The sequence below is a fragment of the Equus asinus genome, chromosome 2, assembly GCF_041296235.1.
Source record: "Equus asinus isolate D_3611 breed Donkey chromosome 2, EquAss-T2T_v2, whole genome shotgun sequence".
Classification (NCBI taxonomy): Eukaryota; Metazoa; Chordata; class Mammalia; order Perissodactyla; family Equidae; genus Equus; species Equus asinus.
Genome location: NC_091791.1, coordinates 97,266,926 through 97,282,815, shown reverse-complemented (window position 1 = coordinate 97,282,815; position 15,890 = coordinate 97,266,926). Strand labels below are relative to the sequence as shown.

At 49.3% G+C, this 15,890-nt stretch overlaps 1 protein-coding gene across 9 annotated transcripts in view; it reads left to right on the top strand.

Moving 5' to 3' along the window:
- Nucleotides 1-15,890, top strand: part of ARNT2 (aryl hydrocarbon receptor nuclear translocator 2) — a 169,149-nt gene that overhangs the window by 85,227 nt on the left and 68,032 nt on the right. For all 9 annotated transcript variants that reach the window (XM_014842659.3, XM_014842658.3, XM_070494241.1 and 6 more), the window contains 3 exons: nt 6,701-6,803; nt 11,037-11,102; nt 11,444-11,529. In XM_014842659.3, coding sequence (XP_014698145.2) covers nt 6,701-6,803; nt 11,037-11,102; nt 11,444-11,529 — 255 coding nt within the window. The remainder of the gene's footprint in view (nt 1-6,700; nt 6,804-11,036; nt 11,103-11,443; nt 11,530-15,890) is intronic.

Below are 15,890 nucleotides of genomic sequence, written 5' to 3'. Positions count from 1 at the left end.
AGAAGCCAGGAGGCGGGGCGGGGCTGACTGTAGTGGGCCTCCCACCTGTGGCCTGCCGGTGCAGGACGCTGTCGGTTCAGGGCTCACAGACCCGCTGCTGGAACCTGCCAGCCACTTACACACCCGAATTCTCGAAGCCAGTCAGTTGAGCTTCTGCCTGTGTAAGTCTTCCAGTCTTCACATAACCTTCCACGTAGGCATGTCGGAGTCTGTTTTCCAGCTGAGGAAACTGAGACTCAGAGAAACTAAGTGATCTGCTCTTCTCCCACACGCTGCCCCTGCAGGAGCTGTGTCTCTGATCCTTGCTGCCCTTTTCCCTTGGAAACTGCACCCTTCAGGTTTAGGGTATGTTATTGACTCACTGATGTTCTCCTTTGTATATCAAAGCCAGAAAAATACCTGCTTCCCCAGTTGCCGGTTGTGTCGGGAGATTTCTCAGGCCTCTTTGGCAAAGCTGGCCATTGTATCATGTGTGCCCTGCTTGCTCTGGCGACTGGGTCCCAGTGCTCAGAGAGCAGCTCATCCCTTCTGGACTCAAAGAAGGAAGCCGACAGGGTGTTGAGGATTCAGGAACGAGACTCTTGCTGAATTCAAGGAACTGGTGAAGTGGGAGGACCAAAGTGAGAGGACTGGTAGACGCCAAAGTTGTGGTCCAGCCGGGACATCCGGACATCAGATTCCCGACGGAGCAGCTGTAGATGCCTGCAAGTTCCTGAATGTGGTGGTGGAGTGGTGGCTGCCATGGAGAGGAGGGGAACATACACAGAGGGGGATGCTGAGACCGTGCAGGGTGATAGCAGGTCTTGGGGTGGAGAGAAGGACTAGGATGATGTGCTGGAGTCTACACTGCAGGAGGACAGAGCCCGAGGCTGGAAGACTATAGAACAGGGAGGGGTAGCAGGGAGGCCAGGCCGATGTGAGTCTGGAGAAACCAGGGTTGTAACAGAGGAGCGCTGATTTGCCAGGGCTCTGGGGACTGTGGAAGGTAGCAGAAAGATCCCGTGACATGTGGGATTTGGGAGAGTAAGCTTCTTGTCCAGAGGAAGTGCTGCTGGGGAAGTGGTGGGTCAGGCTGCTCTGTTAACTCAGGGGGTCCTGGGGATTCCTATAAGCAGTTGAGGAGGTAGGGTTTGTTTATTTCAGAGTGGGCATTCCAGAGGCATCCTATAGAAGATCAGGAAGGGGGTAAGCTGGAGCTCAGGTCGTTGGTGAAGAGTACAGAGAGGAGAGGTGACCAGGGAGGCCTGTAGTTTAGGCTCTGGCCAAGGAAAGCAGGATGAGGTTGGTGGTGGGACCAGCCCAGTGACAAGATTGCAAAATAATGAGTCCTCCCAACCCAGTGGATGAGGGTGGGGGCGGAGGGGAGGCTGGAAAGAGTCAGCATTGGCCTGGATCTATTGTGCTTCTAGGGATCCACTGAGAAGCAGCCCTAGGCATCCAGAGCCATGCTTCTAAGCAGACCCGAGGTTTCCGCGGGTCGGGAAAGAGGATCAGAAGCAGTGTAAGAGCAGTGATGTCTCCGTGGTTGCTTCTCTACTGGGGGGGCCTTGTTGTAAGTAACGCCAACACCCAGGTCGCCTGCGGGATGGAGGGTGACTCCCGGCCCCTTATGCTGGGACTCACTGCCCAGTGCTGGCGGACGGCCACTCGCCTTCATACATCTCTGCTGCTATTCAATTTGTCGAAAGTCCCATTTACACACAACCCTGCAGAAACACACCTACCGTGTGAAGTTAAGCATGCTTTCATCCAGAGGAGCCTGGAAAGGGTCCGTTGTGCCCGAGGAAACTGGAGAAGCACACAGGGAATTAAAGGTTGAAGCAGCCGTCCCTCGGGGTCCTACAAATGTGTCTTCTCGCTGCCTCATGTTCCACGGCTCGTGCTATGCAACCGCGCTTTATCTTCAGAGCACACTCTGGAATTTGACAGACTCGCGTGCTGGCCTGCTTCCCAGCTCAAACCGTTTGCCATTTGGTAGATGATAAAGTAAGTGACAATTTACACTGAAGCGGCCGTAAGAAGATGGTGTCTGTGAGTGAGACAGACAGCTGTCAACCCTGAGACAGCAGCCGGCACCGAACCGGCAGACGCCGGGGGCCTCTTCTGTGTGGGCCGCTCCAGGGTCTCTGCAGACTGAGCGTTGGCCGCTCCAAGGAGTGGCGTTTGGGTGGACTCATCCTGCCGCAGGACATGCGCATCAGAAGTGAGCATGATGGTGATGGCTGGAATTTGGAATGGGCACCTGCCAAGCTGGGTCCACCCGGGAAGTGGAGGCTGCAGTGTCTCAGCTGCTGCGACGGGCGCCCAGGAAGGGGAGCTGCCCGGGCGCAGCCTGAGCCCCTGAGTGCCAGGCTCTGGTGCCGAGAGAGCGGGGCTCAGGGCAAGCATGGGTGTCACAGGCCTGTGGACAAGGGAGGTGGCCCCGTGCTGCACACACGTCACCCTGCTCCCTCCCCTCCATCTGGAGCAGAGGGAGCCGAGCTTGGGTCCAGCTGGGGAGCGTGTCTTCCTCAAGGCCCTTTGATTCCAAGTGATAGAAAGCAGTGGACCCTTCGCTGCAGAGGGCGGGTGTCGGGGCACGTCCCCCCTTGCACGGTGCCTCACTCTTGTTCACAGCACTTTCCTTCACCTGACAGCATCCTCCCTTGCCGGCTCCTCCATTCCATCCCATCCCATTCTCGTCACCCTCGAGAACAGAATGGCTTCTGTCTGTGTGACTTCGCATGCTCAGATCAGCACCTCGTGTATTGTTGGTGCTTAGTGAACACTGATTAAATGATGGCAAGGTGACCCCTTGTGTGAGTCGTGCTGATGAACAGGAGATAGTCAGGCAAAGGGACGGGAATTTCCTGAGGCAGAGGGACCTGCCCGGAGGCCTGGAGCCGGGGGTGGGGGCGGGATTTGGGGGGAGCCACCCTCGGGACAGGGCATTTCCACGCTAAGGCTGGGGGGCTGGAGGGTGCGACAGGTGAAGCTCAGAGGCCAGCAGAGGCCACGTCTTGGGGACCATTCATAGTGGACCGCAGGACTTGGGGTATGTTGGGACTCAATGGTGGGGAGCACAGAAGGTTTTCAAGGAGTGTGACACCATCGGTTAAGTCTGCCAGGAGCACACACTCAGCGCTTCCCTTGGGTGCAGATCATTTGTACGTATATTTTATCACAATAATCCTGAGAGAAGATGGTACTCCTGCATTTTGCAGGGAGGAAAAAAAATAAATACCGTGCACCAGCGAAGCTGAGGGCAGAGGGTCTCGTGCGAGTGACAGAGCCGTGGCATCGTCTCGGTGTTCTTCCAGGAGCGATGCAGAGGGAGGGTTGAAGCGGGCAGGGACAAGGACGCGATGGACATGCTGGTGCAGCCCTCCATCCAGGTGAGCCGTGAGGACCATCTAGGGTAGCAGCAATGCAGACAGAAGAAGTGCATGGGCCAGAGACACCCGGGATGCAGCTGACAGAACGTTAGTGCCTGATCAGGGATGGCATCATTTTTTCATGGTCTTTATTTAATAAGCATTTATAGAGCACTTCCTGTGGGCCGTGCACAGTTTTAGTCACTTTCTAATATTAACTCATTTAATCCTCACAACCACCATCTGAGGGAAGTACTATCTTTATCCTCATTTTATAGATGAAGAAGCTGAAGCACAGAGATGGTAGGTAACTTGCCCAGGATCACGCAGTAAGTGAGGGAGGCAGGATTTAAAGCTAGGTTCATGCTCTTAACTACTAGGTTTGTAGCTTGAGCAACTGAGCAGAGGTGTTGCCGATAGCCACGGTAGGGAGCTGTGGAGAAAGGACAGCCCCGGATGCTTTGGACAGGAGATCAGACTTGGTTTTGGACCTGTGGGACGTAAGGTGTCTGTGAGATGCCCAGGAGACAGATGGACACAGGAGCTTCCAGGAGAGGTCTGGCTGGAGGAGGCCGTTTCGGTTTCATCAGCACATAGGGAGTGGTGGAGCCAAAAGAGCTGCTGAGGGTCCTGGGGAGGGTGAGAGAGCAAGGGGCCCAGGCCCCCGAGTGCCAACACCGAGGAGCGCCACAGGGCTGAGAACCAGCCAAGGAGAGGCAGGAGAAAGGGTGTCCAGGGTAAGGACGTTCCGAGAAGGAGGCCGTAGCCGAGGACAGGGCCGAGGTGGGAGGGACTGGACAGTGATTATTAGATTCGGGGGCTGACCCAGTGGTGCAGCGGTTAAGTTCACACATTCCACTTCAGTGGCCTGGGGTTCGCCGGTTTGGATCCCGGGTGTGGACATGGCACCGCCTGTCAAGCCATGCTGTGGTAGGCGTCCCACATATAAAGTAGAGGAAGATGGGCACGGATGTCAGCTCAGGGTCAGTCTTCCTCAGCAAAAAGAGGAGGATTGGCAGCAGATGTTAGCTCAGGGCTAATCTTCCTCAAGAAAAAAAAATATTCGGCAACAAGCAGGGGCCCTGTGGCCTCGGCCAGAGCAGCGAGTGGGGACCCAACGCTGACTGCAGGTGGGGAGAGGACAGGGACTTAGGGGCCAGAGGAGGCTTATTTGTTTTCTTCTGTCTTCTGTGATGAAAGAGGTTTCATGGCATTCGACTACTGGAAGGAGCAACTACTGGAAGGAGCTGGCAGCAGGGAGGGGAGAAGTTAGAAATAAGTGGGTGGGAGGACCAGGTGCTGGGGCAAAGCCATGCCAGGTGGGGAGGACACACTGCAGATTCTGCGTTTCTTCTGAGATGAGAGCAAGATGGGCGATGGGTGCAGATGAGTTTGTAAGTGTTTTGATGTAGGAACAAGGAAATAAAGAGGTAAAAGTCCTTTTATACCAGCACGCTACTTATAATGCCAACTTTGTTGGAAGGTGCTGTTACGGATGGGTGAAAAACATTCGATTCCACTGACGTGTGCACTGAACCGGGCACTGTCGGCTCTGCTCAGACATGACATTTTTCAACTTGGTTCCTTCCTTCAAAGCACAGAGCTCAAGGTCAAGGTAAACGGGCATGTAATGAAATCATTACAATACAATATGGAAAGTGCTGTAAATGCCTGTTTCCTCCACCAGACTCGATGGTAGACATGATCTTGCTCATATTTGCATCCCCAGAGCCTGACAAGATGCCTGGAACATCAAGAACCTTGATAAATATGGAATGAATGAATCGATGAATGAATGAATGAAGAAATAGACAGGAAGCTCTAGAAAACCTAGAAAAGACTTCCCAGGGCTGTGACCTTTGAGCTGGTCCTGAAGGATGAGTTAGCAGTTCACTGGGATGACAGTTCTCGGGGACCCGAGGGAGGATTCCTGGCGGAAAGGACCGTGTCTGCACATGCGTGAGGGCACAGGGCACTTGTGGAGGTGCAGGCACGGCGAGGGGTCTGAGGAGGCTGGTCCAGGGCTGCGCTCTGCCACCAACCACAGCTGGTTACTGGGCACCCAAAACAGGGCCAGTCGGAATGGAGATGTGCTCCATGTGTAAAATGCACACCGATTTCAAAGACTTAGTATGAGAAAAAGAATGCAAAATATCCCATTCATAATTTTTTATGTGGATTACATGTTGAAATGGTAGCATTTTGGATACATTATTAAAAGCAATTTCACCTCTTTCTGTTAACTTTTTTTAATGGGCCTACTAGAACATTTAAAATTACATAGGTGGCTTTTATCCTACTTCTCTTGGACAGGGTGACAGGAAACGTAGAAGAAATGGGGCTGTGTGGCAGGCAGGGAGTAAGGAGTAACTCTAAGGAGTTCCTGTAAGTGACGCGGCTCTAAGCCAAGGGGGGCGCAGTCACGTAAGTGTTATCTAGACAGCCGTCCGTGTGTGCAAGGCAGACTGAGGAGAAAGGATGCTGGAGGCTGGAAGCTGGTGTGTCCTTATCAGGAATGACCAACGGGCAGCAATGGTAGAGGCAGAGGAGACGGAGAGTCAGAGACCGAGCGTGCTGGAGGTGAGGGAGAGTAAGGACTCAGAGATGATGTCTAGGATCCTGACTTAGATTTCCGTGTTGGTGGCGATGCCTTTGCTGACATCTGTGGAGCAGCCAGTGTTGCTACCTTTGAGCTGTACAGTCAGCTGTTGGTGGTTTGGTCTGGGGCTAAGGAGATGGAGGGTTTGGTGTTGGAGGTGTGGATATAGGGTCATGAGCATACGGGGAGGATCATCACAGCCTTGGAGTGGATAAAATCGTGTAGGGGATGCATAGAATGAGAAGAGAAGATGGCTGAGATGGGAGCCTCTGGGGAACGAAGGGTCAGACAGGAGGAGCGGAGAGAGCCGGTCGGAAGCCAAGGGCACGGGAGATTTTTGAGAAGGGCTCAGATGCAGCCATGTCAAGTTCAGCAGAGCAGTCAGTAAGACCAAGGGAAAGTGTGTTTTGGATTTAATAAGGAAGTTACTGGTGACCTTGACAAACACCGTTTCCAGGAAGTAGTAGGGGAGAAAGCCAAATCAGAATGACTTGAGCTGATGGAATCTGACAAAGCAGAGACGGCAAGTGTAGACCACTCTTGGAAGAAAACAAAGCACTTAGAATTGCGTGGATTTCATCACTCCATGTGTTTCCTGCCAAAGAATGTTGGGAATTCCAAGAAACAAACAATTTGCACAGCCCCACTTGTCCTCCTTTGCAGAGCATTGGGAGAAAGCTCCCCGCCCCGACCGGCGCCCCCTGGTCAAAGGCAGAGGCTTACATAGCTGTCCTTCTCTCTCTCTTAGGCCGGATCTTGGACCTGAAGACGGGGACGGTCAAGAAGGAAGGGCAGCAGTCGTCCATGAGGATGTGCATGGGCTCCCGGAGGTCCTTCATCTGCAGGATGAGGTCTGTTTGGACAAACGGTGGGCTGTGGCCGCGGCTGGTTTACTCCCTTCTCACCTGCCGTTAAGAGCCTTGACCGGCTCTGCTAGGATCACACACTGACCCTGACTCACTCCAGTGACTCCATCTTCTTGACTGTAACGTGTGGACATCCAGACTCCTTAGTCTGTCTCAGAAGAACCTCCTCCTTCTTCCTTCTGTCCCGACTTGTCGGATTCACCATCATTTCCTGCCCATCTCCCAGTGTGGCTTCCCCTTTTCCACCATGTCTCACCTTTCTACCTGTTCTTCAAGGCTCTTTCCAACTCCAGCCTCTCCAGGCTTCTTATTTCTCAACACATTTTATATGAGACCTACCGATTTCATACTTACTCTTGTATTTCCTTGTGTCAACTCATACACTTTTAATTAGTCTCTAATTATTATATTGTTGATCGACATTCTAAGCATAAATATCTTGGCTCCATAAGTGGGTTATAGTTGCCCTGAGATTGGGGGTTTTGGTCTCTACCTCTTTGAGCCTCGCATGACATCTCGCACAGTGTTCTGCACACATTTGTTTAACACATGGTTGTTGAAGAATTGCAGAGTGACTGAAGCTGGGAGGAATCAGGAGATTGCTGTGTTCCCCCAAAAGAAAGAACTAGGATCTTGAATCTTCGAATCCAGGTCAGACTTCCCTGGACTTTCAGCCCGTGGTCCTAGAGCGATGGATGGCATGAGCTGCAAGGCAGGACGTGGAGGACACAGTCAGCTCTGTCTGGGGCGTGGAATTCCTCAGGCAGTAACCCAAGACAATGCCTCTCATTCATTCATTATTCAACAAATTTATATTGAGCGACCGCCTATGCCAGGTGCTCTTCCAGGTCCTGGGATTTCAACCTTGAATAGAGTGAACAAAATCACTGACCTTGTAGAACTTCATTTTAAGGGAAGACACAATAGACAAAAAGGCCAAGTAAATACATGGAATGTCAGATGATGGTGAAGTGCTACAGAGGAAAATAAAGCAAATTTAAGAAGGAGTAGGAAGCATAGGAGTTGTTAATTTACATGTGATCTAGGGTGGTTCAGGGAAGGTGGCATTGAGCAGAGACCTGAAAGAAGTGAGTGAGACCTGGGACACCTGATGAAAGAGAACACCAGGAAATAGTATGTGCAAAGGCCCTGAGGGAGGAGTGCTGTTGCCACGTTCCAGGAGCAACAAGGCTGCTCTCGCAGGAGCAGAGGGAATGGGGCGTGGTGGGGGAGGAGTGGGACGAGATGAGGTCAAGGAGTGGATGCTAGGTCCTGTCGGCCTTAAGACTTCAGCTTTTGCTCTGAATGAGATGGGAGGCCATTGGAGTTTGGTCTTAAGAGTAACATGTTCTGAATTACATTTGAAAAAATCACTCTGGCTTCGTGTGGAGAACAAACCTGCAGGGAAAGAACAAGGATAGAAGCAAGGAGGCTGTTGTAAGAATCCAGGTGAGAAACGTCACGACGGTGAATGTACTTCAAAGATGGAGCCAGCCTTCCTTGGGGTATGAGAGAAAAAGAATTCAAAGATCGAAAATGTTTGCCTGCCCAGCTGGAGAAGTGGAGTTGCCGTTTACTAAGGGGAAGAAGATTGTTGGAGGAGTTGCTTTGGGCTAGAGGGAAATTTCAAGCATTTGAAGACTGAGATGCCCTCAGATGTCTACATGGAGAGGATGAGTAGACAGTTGCATGTATAATTCTGGAATTCAACGGAGAGGTTGGGGCTGAAGATAGGGACTTGGGGTTGATGTCAATGAGATGGAATGTAAAACCTCGAGATGGCATGACATGACTCAGGAAGTGGGTGTAGGTCGAGAAGAGGGCAGACTTCTGAGCCCTGGACCACTCCTACATCAGGAGGTGAGGGACTGAGACGGAGCGGCTGGGCAGATAGCAGGGAACAAGAGAGGAAGGAAGTTTCTAGGAGGAAGGCGTGCTCCATGGCCCGATGCTCCTGATGAGTCCTGACCACAAGGATGAGTGTCAATCACTGGACCTCAGATGGAAAACCCGAGGGGCTGGAGCTGCGGGCTGGTGAGCAGGGTGGTCCCCCCCTCCTCTTCCTCTGGGAGAGAAGCCCGTCCCTGCCCTGCGGGCTCTCCTGTGCATCTCTCCCACAGAGTCCACGTGATTCCACACCGATCCTGATTCAACCCCATGTCTCCTGCTTTCTCTGACCTTCTCGTCCCTGCCAGGCTTCCTGACACAGCTGATGCTCTGATCTCGGGGCCGGCCACAGTGGAGCCACTCAGTAATGTCACTTTCCTAGTTTTTTGCTCCTGGAACTGTGACTTGCCGCCTGAGCATCTGTTGGGTACCATGAAGTTCCAAACAGCCGATGCTTTAAAATAAGGATATATTTTCACGAATTCAAAGTAATCTTTTAAAGCAACTGTACATCTCAAACAGACTCCCTCATCTACCAGCTTACTCCATCTCAGAGCACCAAGGTTGCCTGCCTTGAGGGGGGACCCACCCCTCTACCCTCCAGCTGGACTCTGAGAGTGGCCGTCCTTTCCTCTGCATCAGCCCCTCTCCAGGCTGAGCACCTGGAATTCTTCCAGAAGACACGGATGGAATGCCCTTGGCCGCCTGCCGCAGGTCACGAGATGGTGTTAGGGTGACAGAACACGTGAACAGCTCCCTTAGGATTGAGTCTGCACAGGCTGACGGCCCTCGGTTCTGCTGATGGGGCAGGCCTGGTGGCAGGACTTGTGGATCAGCGTCCACCCAGGGACAAAATGCCATCGGTTAGTGTAGTCCAGCACTGCAGGGTCCTTCCTCCATGCCTTGGTCAGTAGAGTAGATGCCCGTCCAGCCTGGTGGGCGTGCAGTGTGGCACCAGCAGTGTGAGTTCTTAATTGCACAGTCTAAGCAGCTCCTTATGAATGAGTTTATTGGAAGTGTCGTAGCCCACCATGTCTGTGGGTAGGTGGCCTCTAATGCCATTGTCACTGCCCTATGAGCCACACTCGGGCAGTCCCCTCCCTGCCCTGCTGGCCCTCTGGGGGATGTGCTCCAGGTTGCTTTTCGCAGTGCCGGGCCCACATTCCCTGGATTTACCTGTGAGGTGGAAGCACTGTGTGACCTTCTCCTCCAAGAGAGCAGGTTAGTTTGAGGAAGACACTGGGCACAGGCTGCCAGAGGGCAGAGGGCCCTGCCAGCCTCCCCGGGTGGCACTGTCTCGGATTGCCCCTGCTGTGCAAACATGCCGGCTGGCAGCTGTCCCAGGTCTCAGAGTGTAATTGAACTCTTATCTTTGCTGTACTGAGTACTAAGACGTGCAGGGTATTACTTGTCGTATGGCTGGGAGATGGAAGCACACGTGGAGAGTGGGTGTGCCGAGCAGCCGTCAGAGCATAGCCCCAGGGCAGAGTTACATGCTCAGAGCCTGGGATGCTGAAGGGTCATCAAGAAGAGAGGCAGAAAAGACCCTCCCGGACTGGACAGTGGGATGCTTCCCATCCCCTGCCTCCCAGAGAAGGACCCACAGGGAGACCTGATTCTATGCCCATCCTCCCTCTGTCCCCACTCTGTCCTTTGCCATCAGCAGGCCTGCAGCTGTCCAGTTATTCCAGCACCAGAACATTGCAGGAGAGGAGAGGGGGTCTCCACAACTGGGGAGCTAAAGCCTGAGAAGATGGTTCTGTTCATCAGCATCTGTTTTGAGTTGATGTCTCTGCTCAGGCCTGAAGAGACCTTCATCCCGGGTCATCACCTTCTTCCTGTGTTTCCTGAAAGCCACCCAGTTACTCAAATTATCTGCAGTACTGAGCATGGCCAGGCTTCTCCTAGAGTCCTTCTGTAGGCCTCCAGCTTCTGGGCTGGACGCCGAAGCAGTTTCGGTGTGCATTGCGAAGGGGGTCACATTCCTCTTGCCTTCGGTGACAATCAAAACTCAAAGGCATGCAGGCCAGCCCCGTGCCCTAGTGGTTAAGTCCCGTGTGCTCCACTTCAGTGGCCCAGGTTCAGTTCCTGGGTGTGGACCTAAACCACTCATCAGCAGCTATGCTGTGGCGGTGACCCGCATACAAACTACAGGAAGATTACCACAGATGTTAGCTCAGGGCGAATCTTCCTCAGCAAGAAAAAAAAAAAAACCTCAAAAGCATGCAAGCCTGCTTGTGTACTTTGGGAGGAAGTTGGCTGTCGGGCTCCTATATATTCTATAAACTTGCCTAGATCTTCACTCATTCTAATATGTTTATCAAATCTTAGGTGTGGAAATGCTCCTTTGGATCACCTTCCTCTAAACAGAATAACCACCATGAGGAAAAGGTTCAGGTCAGTGGGCCTTTCTGATGCATGTTTCTGGGGCTGTGCTGGTAGGTGGCTTAAAGGCACTGAGCTAAGAAGTAGGTGAACTTCAAGAGGGGCCTAAGTGTAGAGAGAACCAGGAGGCCCATCCATCAGGGTCGCAGTGGCTGAGATGGGAACAAGGAGTTGGGTGGAATTTATTTTGGACTTTCAGACCGTGTAGGAGGGAAAACAGGATGGTGAGAAGTCAAGATTCAAAACCACAAGGCAAACCCGTGAGGCCAGTAGCTTAGATGCCAAAGTAGTCATCGACATCCTTGTCTCACGCCCGGATGCTGAAAGCCGTCTCACAGATGTTCTTTCTTTAGGAATGGCCTTGGCCCTGTCAAAGAGGGAGAAGCCCAGTACGCTGTGGTCCACTGCACGGGATACATCAAAGCTTGGCCTCCCGCAGGTAAGATAGCCCGCGTGTTTATTCCCAAGGGTTTGGATGCTGTTCTCACTCACCGAGGCATCCTGTTAGAAGTGTGTCCTTGTGGAAAGAGGCGGCAAGATATTCTGACTTTCCTTTGTGCTTAGAATGCAATGATCTTTGTCACTGGAAAAAGTCCTTGAGACAAAGATTTCTAAAAACAGTGATCCTACAAAGGTGATGGAGCCTCAGCAAGCCATTTCAGCGGTCAGCCAGAGCACCCCATAAAGTCAGAGACGTTTGAAATGAGAGTTGCGTCTAAATCATTAGAGAAACGCAAATCAAAACCACAAGGAGGCAGCTCTTCCTCTCACCAGGATGGCTACGATAGACAGACAATAGCAAGCCTTGGTGAGGATGTGGAGCAGTGGGGACCCTCATATATTGCTGGTGGTGATGTCAGTTGTGTACCTGCTTTGGAAAACAGGCTGACAGTTCCTCAAGAGGTTGAACATAAAGTTACCATATGACTCTGCAGTTTCACACCCAGGTATATACTCCAGAGAATTGAAAGCACGTGTCCACAAAGAAGCTTGTACGTGAATGTTCATCGCAGCATGATTCATAGTGGCCAAAAAGCGGAAACACCCCAAATGTGTACATCAGCTGATGAATGGATAAATAAAAAATGGTATCTCTGTAAAAGGAAATATTATTCAGCAGTAAAAAGCAATGAAGTATTGATTCATGTTATAATATGAGTGAACCTTGAAAACGTCATGCCAAGTGGAAGAAGTCAGACACAAAAGGCCACGTTATATCATTTTATTTAGGTTAAAAATTCTAGAATAGGCAAATCCATTGAGATGGAAAGTCGATTTGTGGTTTCCCGGTACCAGAGGAGGGAAAAATGAAGGGTGACTGCTAATGGGTACAGGGCGTTACCCTATAATGGAATTGCTATGGGTTTTTGAGGTGACAAAAACGTTCTAAAATTCGATAGTGGTGATAGTTGCACAGCTCTACAAATCTACTAAAAACCACTGAGTTGTACGCTTTAAGAGGCAAAGTTTGTGGTGTGTGAATTACATCTCAATAAATCAATTATTAAACAAAAGAATATATAGTGTTAAATCACTGATGTACACTTTATGGCCCAGAGAGTGGTCTGTATCACTGAATGTTCCATGTCAGCTTGAGAGCAATGTGTATTCTGCTGTTGTTGGAGGCAGTATTCTCTGGGTGTCAGTTACGTCAAACTGATGGATAGTGCTCTGAAGGACTGTGTGCTTATTATTTACCTGCTTGCTGTATCGATTACTGAAAGAAGGATGTTGAGGTCTCTAACTGTAATAGTGGATTTGCCTATTTCTCCTTACAGTTTTATCCATTTTTGCTCACATATGTTGATGCTTTGTTGTTTGGCTCATACATCTTGAGGGTTTTTATGTCTTGGAGAGTTGACCCCTTTGTCATTATCAATACCCTTCTTTGTCCCTAATAATTTTGCTTGCTCTGAATTCTGCTTTGTCTGAAATTAATATGACTACTCTGGCTTTCTTTTGGTTAGTGTTAGCATAGTATGCCTTTCTCTATCCTTTTCCCTTTAACCTAACTGTGTCTTTATATCTAAAGAGAGTTTCTTATGGACAACATGTAGTTGGGTGTGTAGTTTTTATCCACCCCGATAGTCTCTGTCTTTTAATTGGTGTATTTAAACCATTCACATTTAATGTAATTATTGACATAGTTTGATTAATACCTAGCATGTTTTCTGTTCATTGTACTTATCCTTTGTTTCTTTTTGTCTCCCTCCTCTTTCTGCTTTCTCTAGTTTTCACTGAGCATTTTGTATGATTTCTTTTTCTCTCTTCTGTTAGCATATCGATTATATTTCTTTAAAAATATCTTTATTATTTGCCCTCAGTTTGAAATATACATTTACAACTAATATAAATCCACTTTCAAATAATATCATACCACTTCATATGTAGTGCAAGTACCTTATAACTAAGTTTGCCTTCCTTCCCATCTCTTCTAATATTGCTCTCATTCATTGCACTTATCCATATGCTATCACCATCCAATACATTGTTGCTATTATTATTTTGAGCAAACAAAAGTTTTTTAGCTCAAATAAGAATAATAAAGTATTTTATAATATTTTATGTATATTATATATCTATAAAAATACATAAAATATATTATATATTTATTTTAATATATTTTATTTTACCTTAATTTATTCCTTCTCTGATGCTCTTCCTTTCTTTATGTAGATCTGAGTTTCTGACTTATATCATTTCCTTCTTCCTGAAGAACTTTTAACATTTCTTGCAGGACAGCTCTGCTAGTGACAAATTCCCTCCTTTTTTTTTTTTTCATAGAAAATCATTATTTCTCCTTCACATTGGAAGGATAACTTCACTGGATGTAGAATTTTAGGTTGGTGGTTATTTTCTTTCAACACTTTGAATATTCACTCCACTCTCCTTGTTTGCATGGTTTCTTGTGAGAAGCCCACGTAATTCCTATCCATGTTCTTCTGTAGGTAGTGTGGGACTTTTTTCAAGGTTTTCCTCCTTGTCTTTGGTTTTTCTGCAGTTTGAATATGAGTTGCCTCAGTGTAGTTTGTTTTGTTTTGTTTTATGGTTGTTTACACTGCTTGATATTCTCTGAGCTTCCTGGGTCTGTGGTTTGGTGTCATTAATTTTTAAAAATTCCTTGCCATTATTTTTTCAGATATTTCTTTTGCTCCATTTTCTTTCTTCTCCTTTTGGTATTCCAACTACACATAGGTTATATCTTTTGAAATTGTGCTGTGGTTTTGGGGTATTCTGTTCTGGATTTTTCCTTCTTTGTTCTCTTCACATTTCAGTTTTGGAGGTTTCACCTGACCTGTCTTCAAGCTCATTGACTCTTTCCCAGCCGTGTCCAGTCTGCTGATGACTCTGTCAAAGGCAGTCTTCACTTCTGTAAAATTTTTTTTTTATTTCTAGCATTTCCCTTCGATTGTCTCTTAGAATTTCCATCTCTCTGCTTGCATTTCCCATCTGTGCTTGCTATTGTCTACTTCTTCCGTTAGAGCTCTTCACATATTAATCATAGTTATTTTAACTTCCCTGTCTAGTAATTTCGAAATCTGTGTCATATCAGAATCTGGCTCTGCTGCTTGCTTTGACTCTTTAGGACGTACTTTTTCTTGCCTTTCAGCATGCCTTGTAAATCTTTGTCGAAATCCAGATATGATGGCCAGATAATAGGAACTGAAGTAAATAGGCCTTTAGTGTGAGGTTGTATGTTAATTTTGCTAGGAGCTGGCTGTTTTTTTTTTTTTAGAAGCTGGCTGTTTTTAATGTTTGCTGTGTGTGTGGTGTCTATATATATATTTTTTTAATTTACATATTTTTTCTACTTAAACCATAATACACAAAATCATCGGGGTCTTGCTTGCCTAAAGGCCCCAGCTAGACTCGGAGGACAGGATCCCATGAGGCGGCAATGCCCTCACTGTGCGCAGAGCCTGGACTCAGCTTTGTAGATCCAGAAGCAGTCCCTTCAGTAGCTCTAGGACTGATGGGGCCCAGGGAGTGTGAATGAGTTCTCAGAAGCTGACGTTTTAACAGGTGCAGTTCCGTAATGCCTTGGGGTTTCCTGTCACTGGAATGGATACTCAAGTTCATTGTCCAGGAAACCTGCAGGTTCTGAAGTACTTGAGAAGCTGCATTTGTATTAGAAGGTTGTTTGATGAGAGGCAGATAAGAGCAGAGGGGTGTGGACAGCCTGGAGAGGTTTCCCGCAGTGGCTCAGTTCACTGGCCATGCGTGACAGCCTAACATGGGCCAGAGGTTGAGCAGGACCCTCAGGGCACTAGACAGAGGCTCATCCCTCAGGGAGCACAAAAGTGTGTTGGTGAAGGACCAACACGTACGCAGATGACCACAGGAGAGTCAGCCCTGGGGACAGAGGAGGGGTTCCTAACCTGCCCAGCATCAGGAGAGGCTTCCTGGAGGAGGCCCTGTAACAGTGCTGGATGGTGCTGCCAAATTCAGCCTCTGGGACCCCGTTCCAAGCCAACCATCTCCTTCTTAATGCTTTCCTCATTTGAATTAAGCATTCTCATTGTTCCGGGCAAATTCCTCTTCCTGTTTCGGGCCTCAAGTGCTCTCTTGCTTACCATTTTACTTGGGCTCCAGGCCTACAGTATCATGCAAGAAATGCCATGGTCATCCTGAGTCTGACTTGTAGCATCCTGGTGGATGAGCGGGAGCAGGGAGGCTGAGGCCCAAGGTGCAGCAGGTAACTGCATCCAGAGAGTCTGTGAAGACGCTCCAGGCGGGCTTGTCTGGAGTCGCGTGTGGTTCTGTACCTGTGAGTGTCCGTGTGTGCGGGGTGACAGGGCA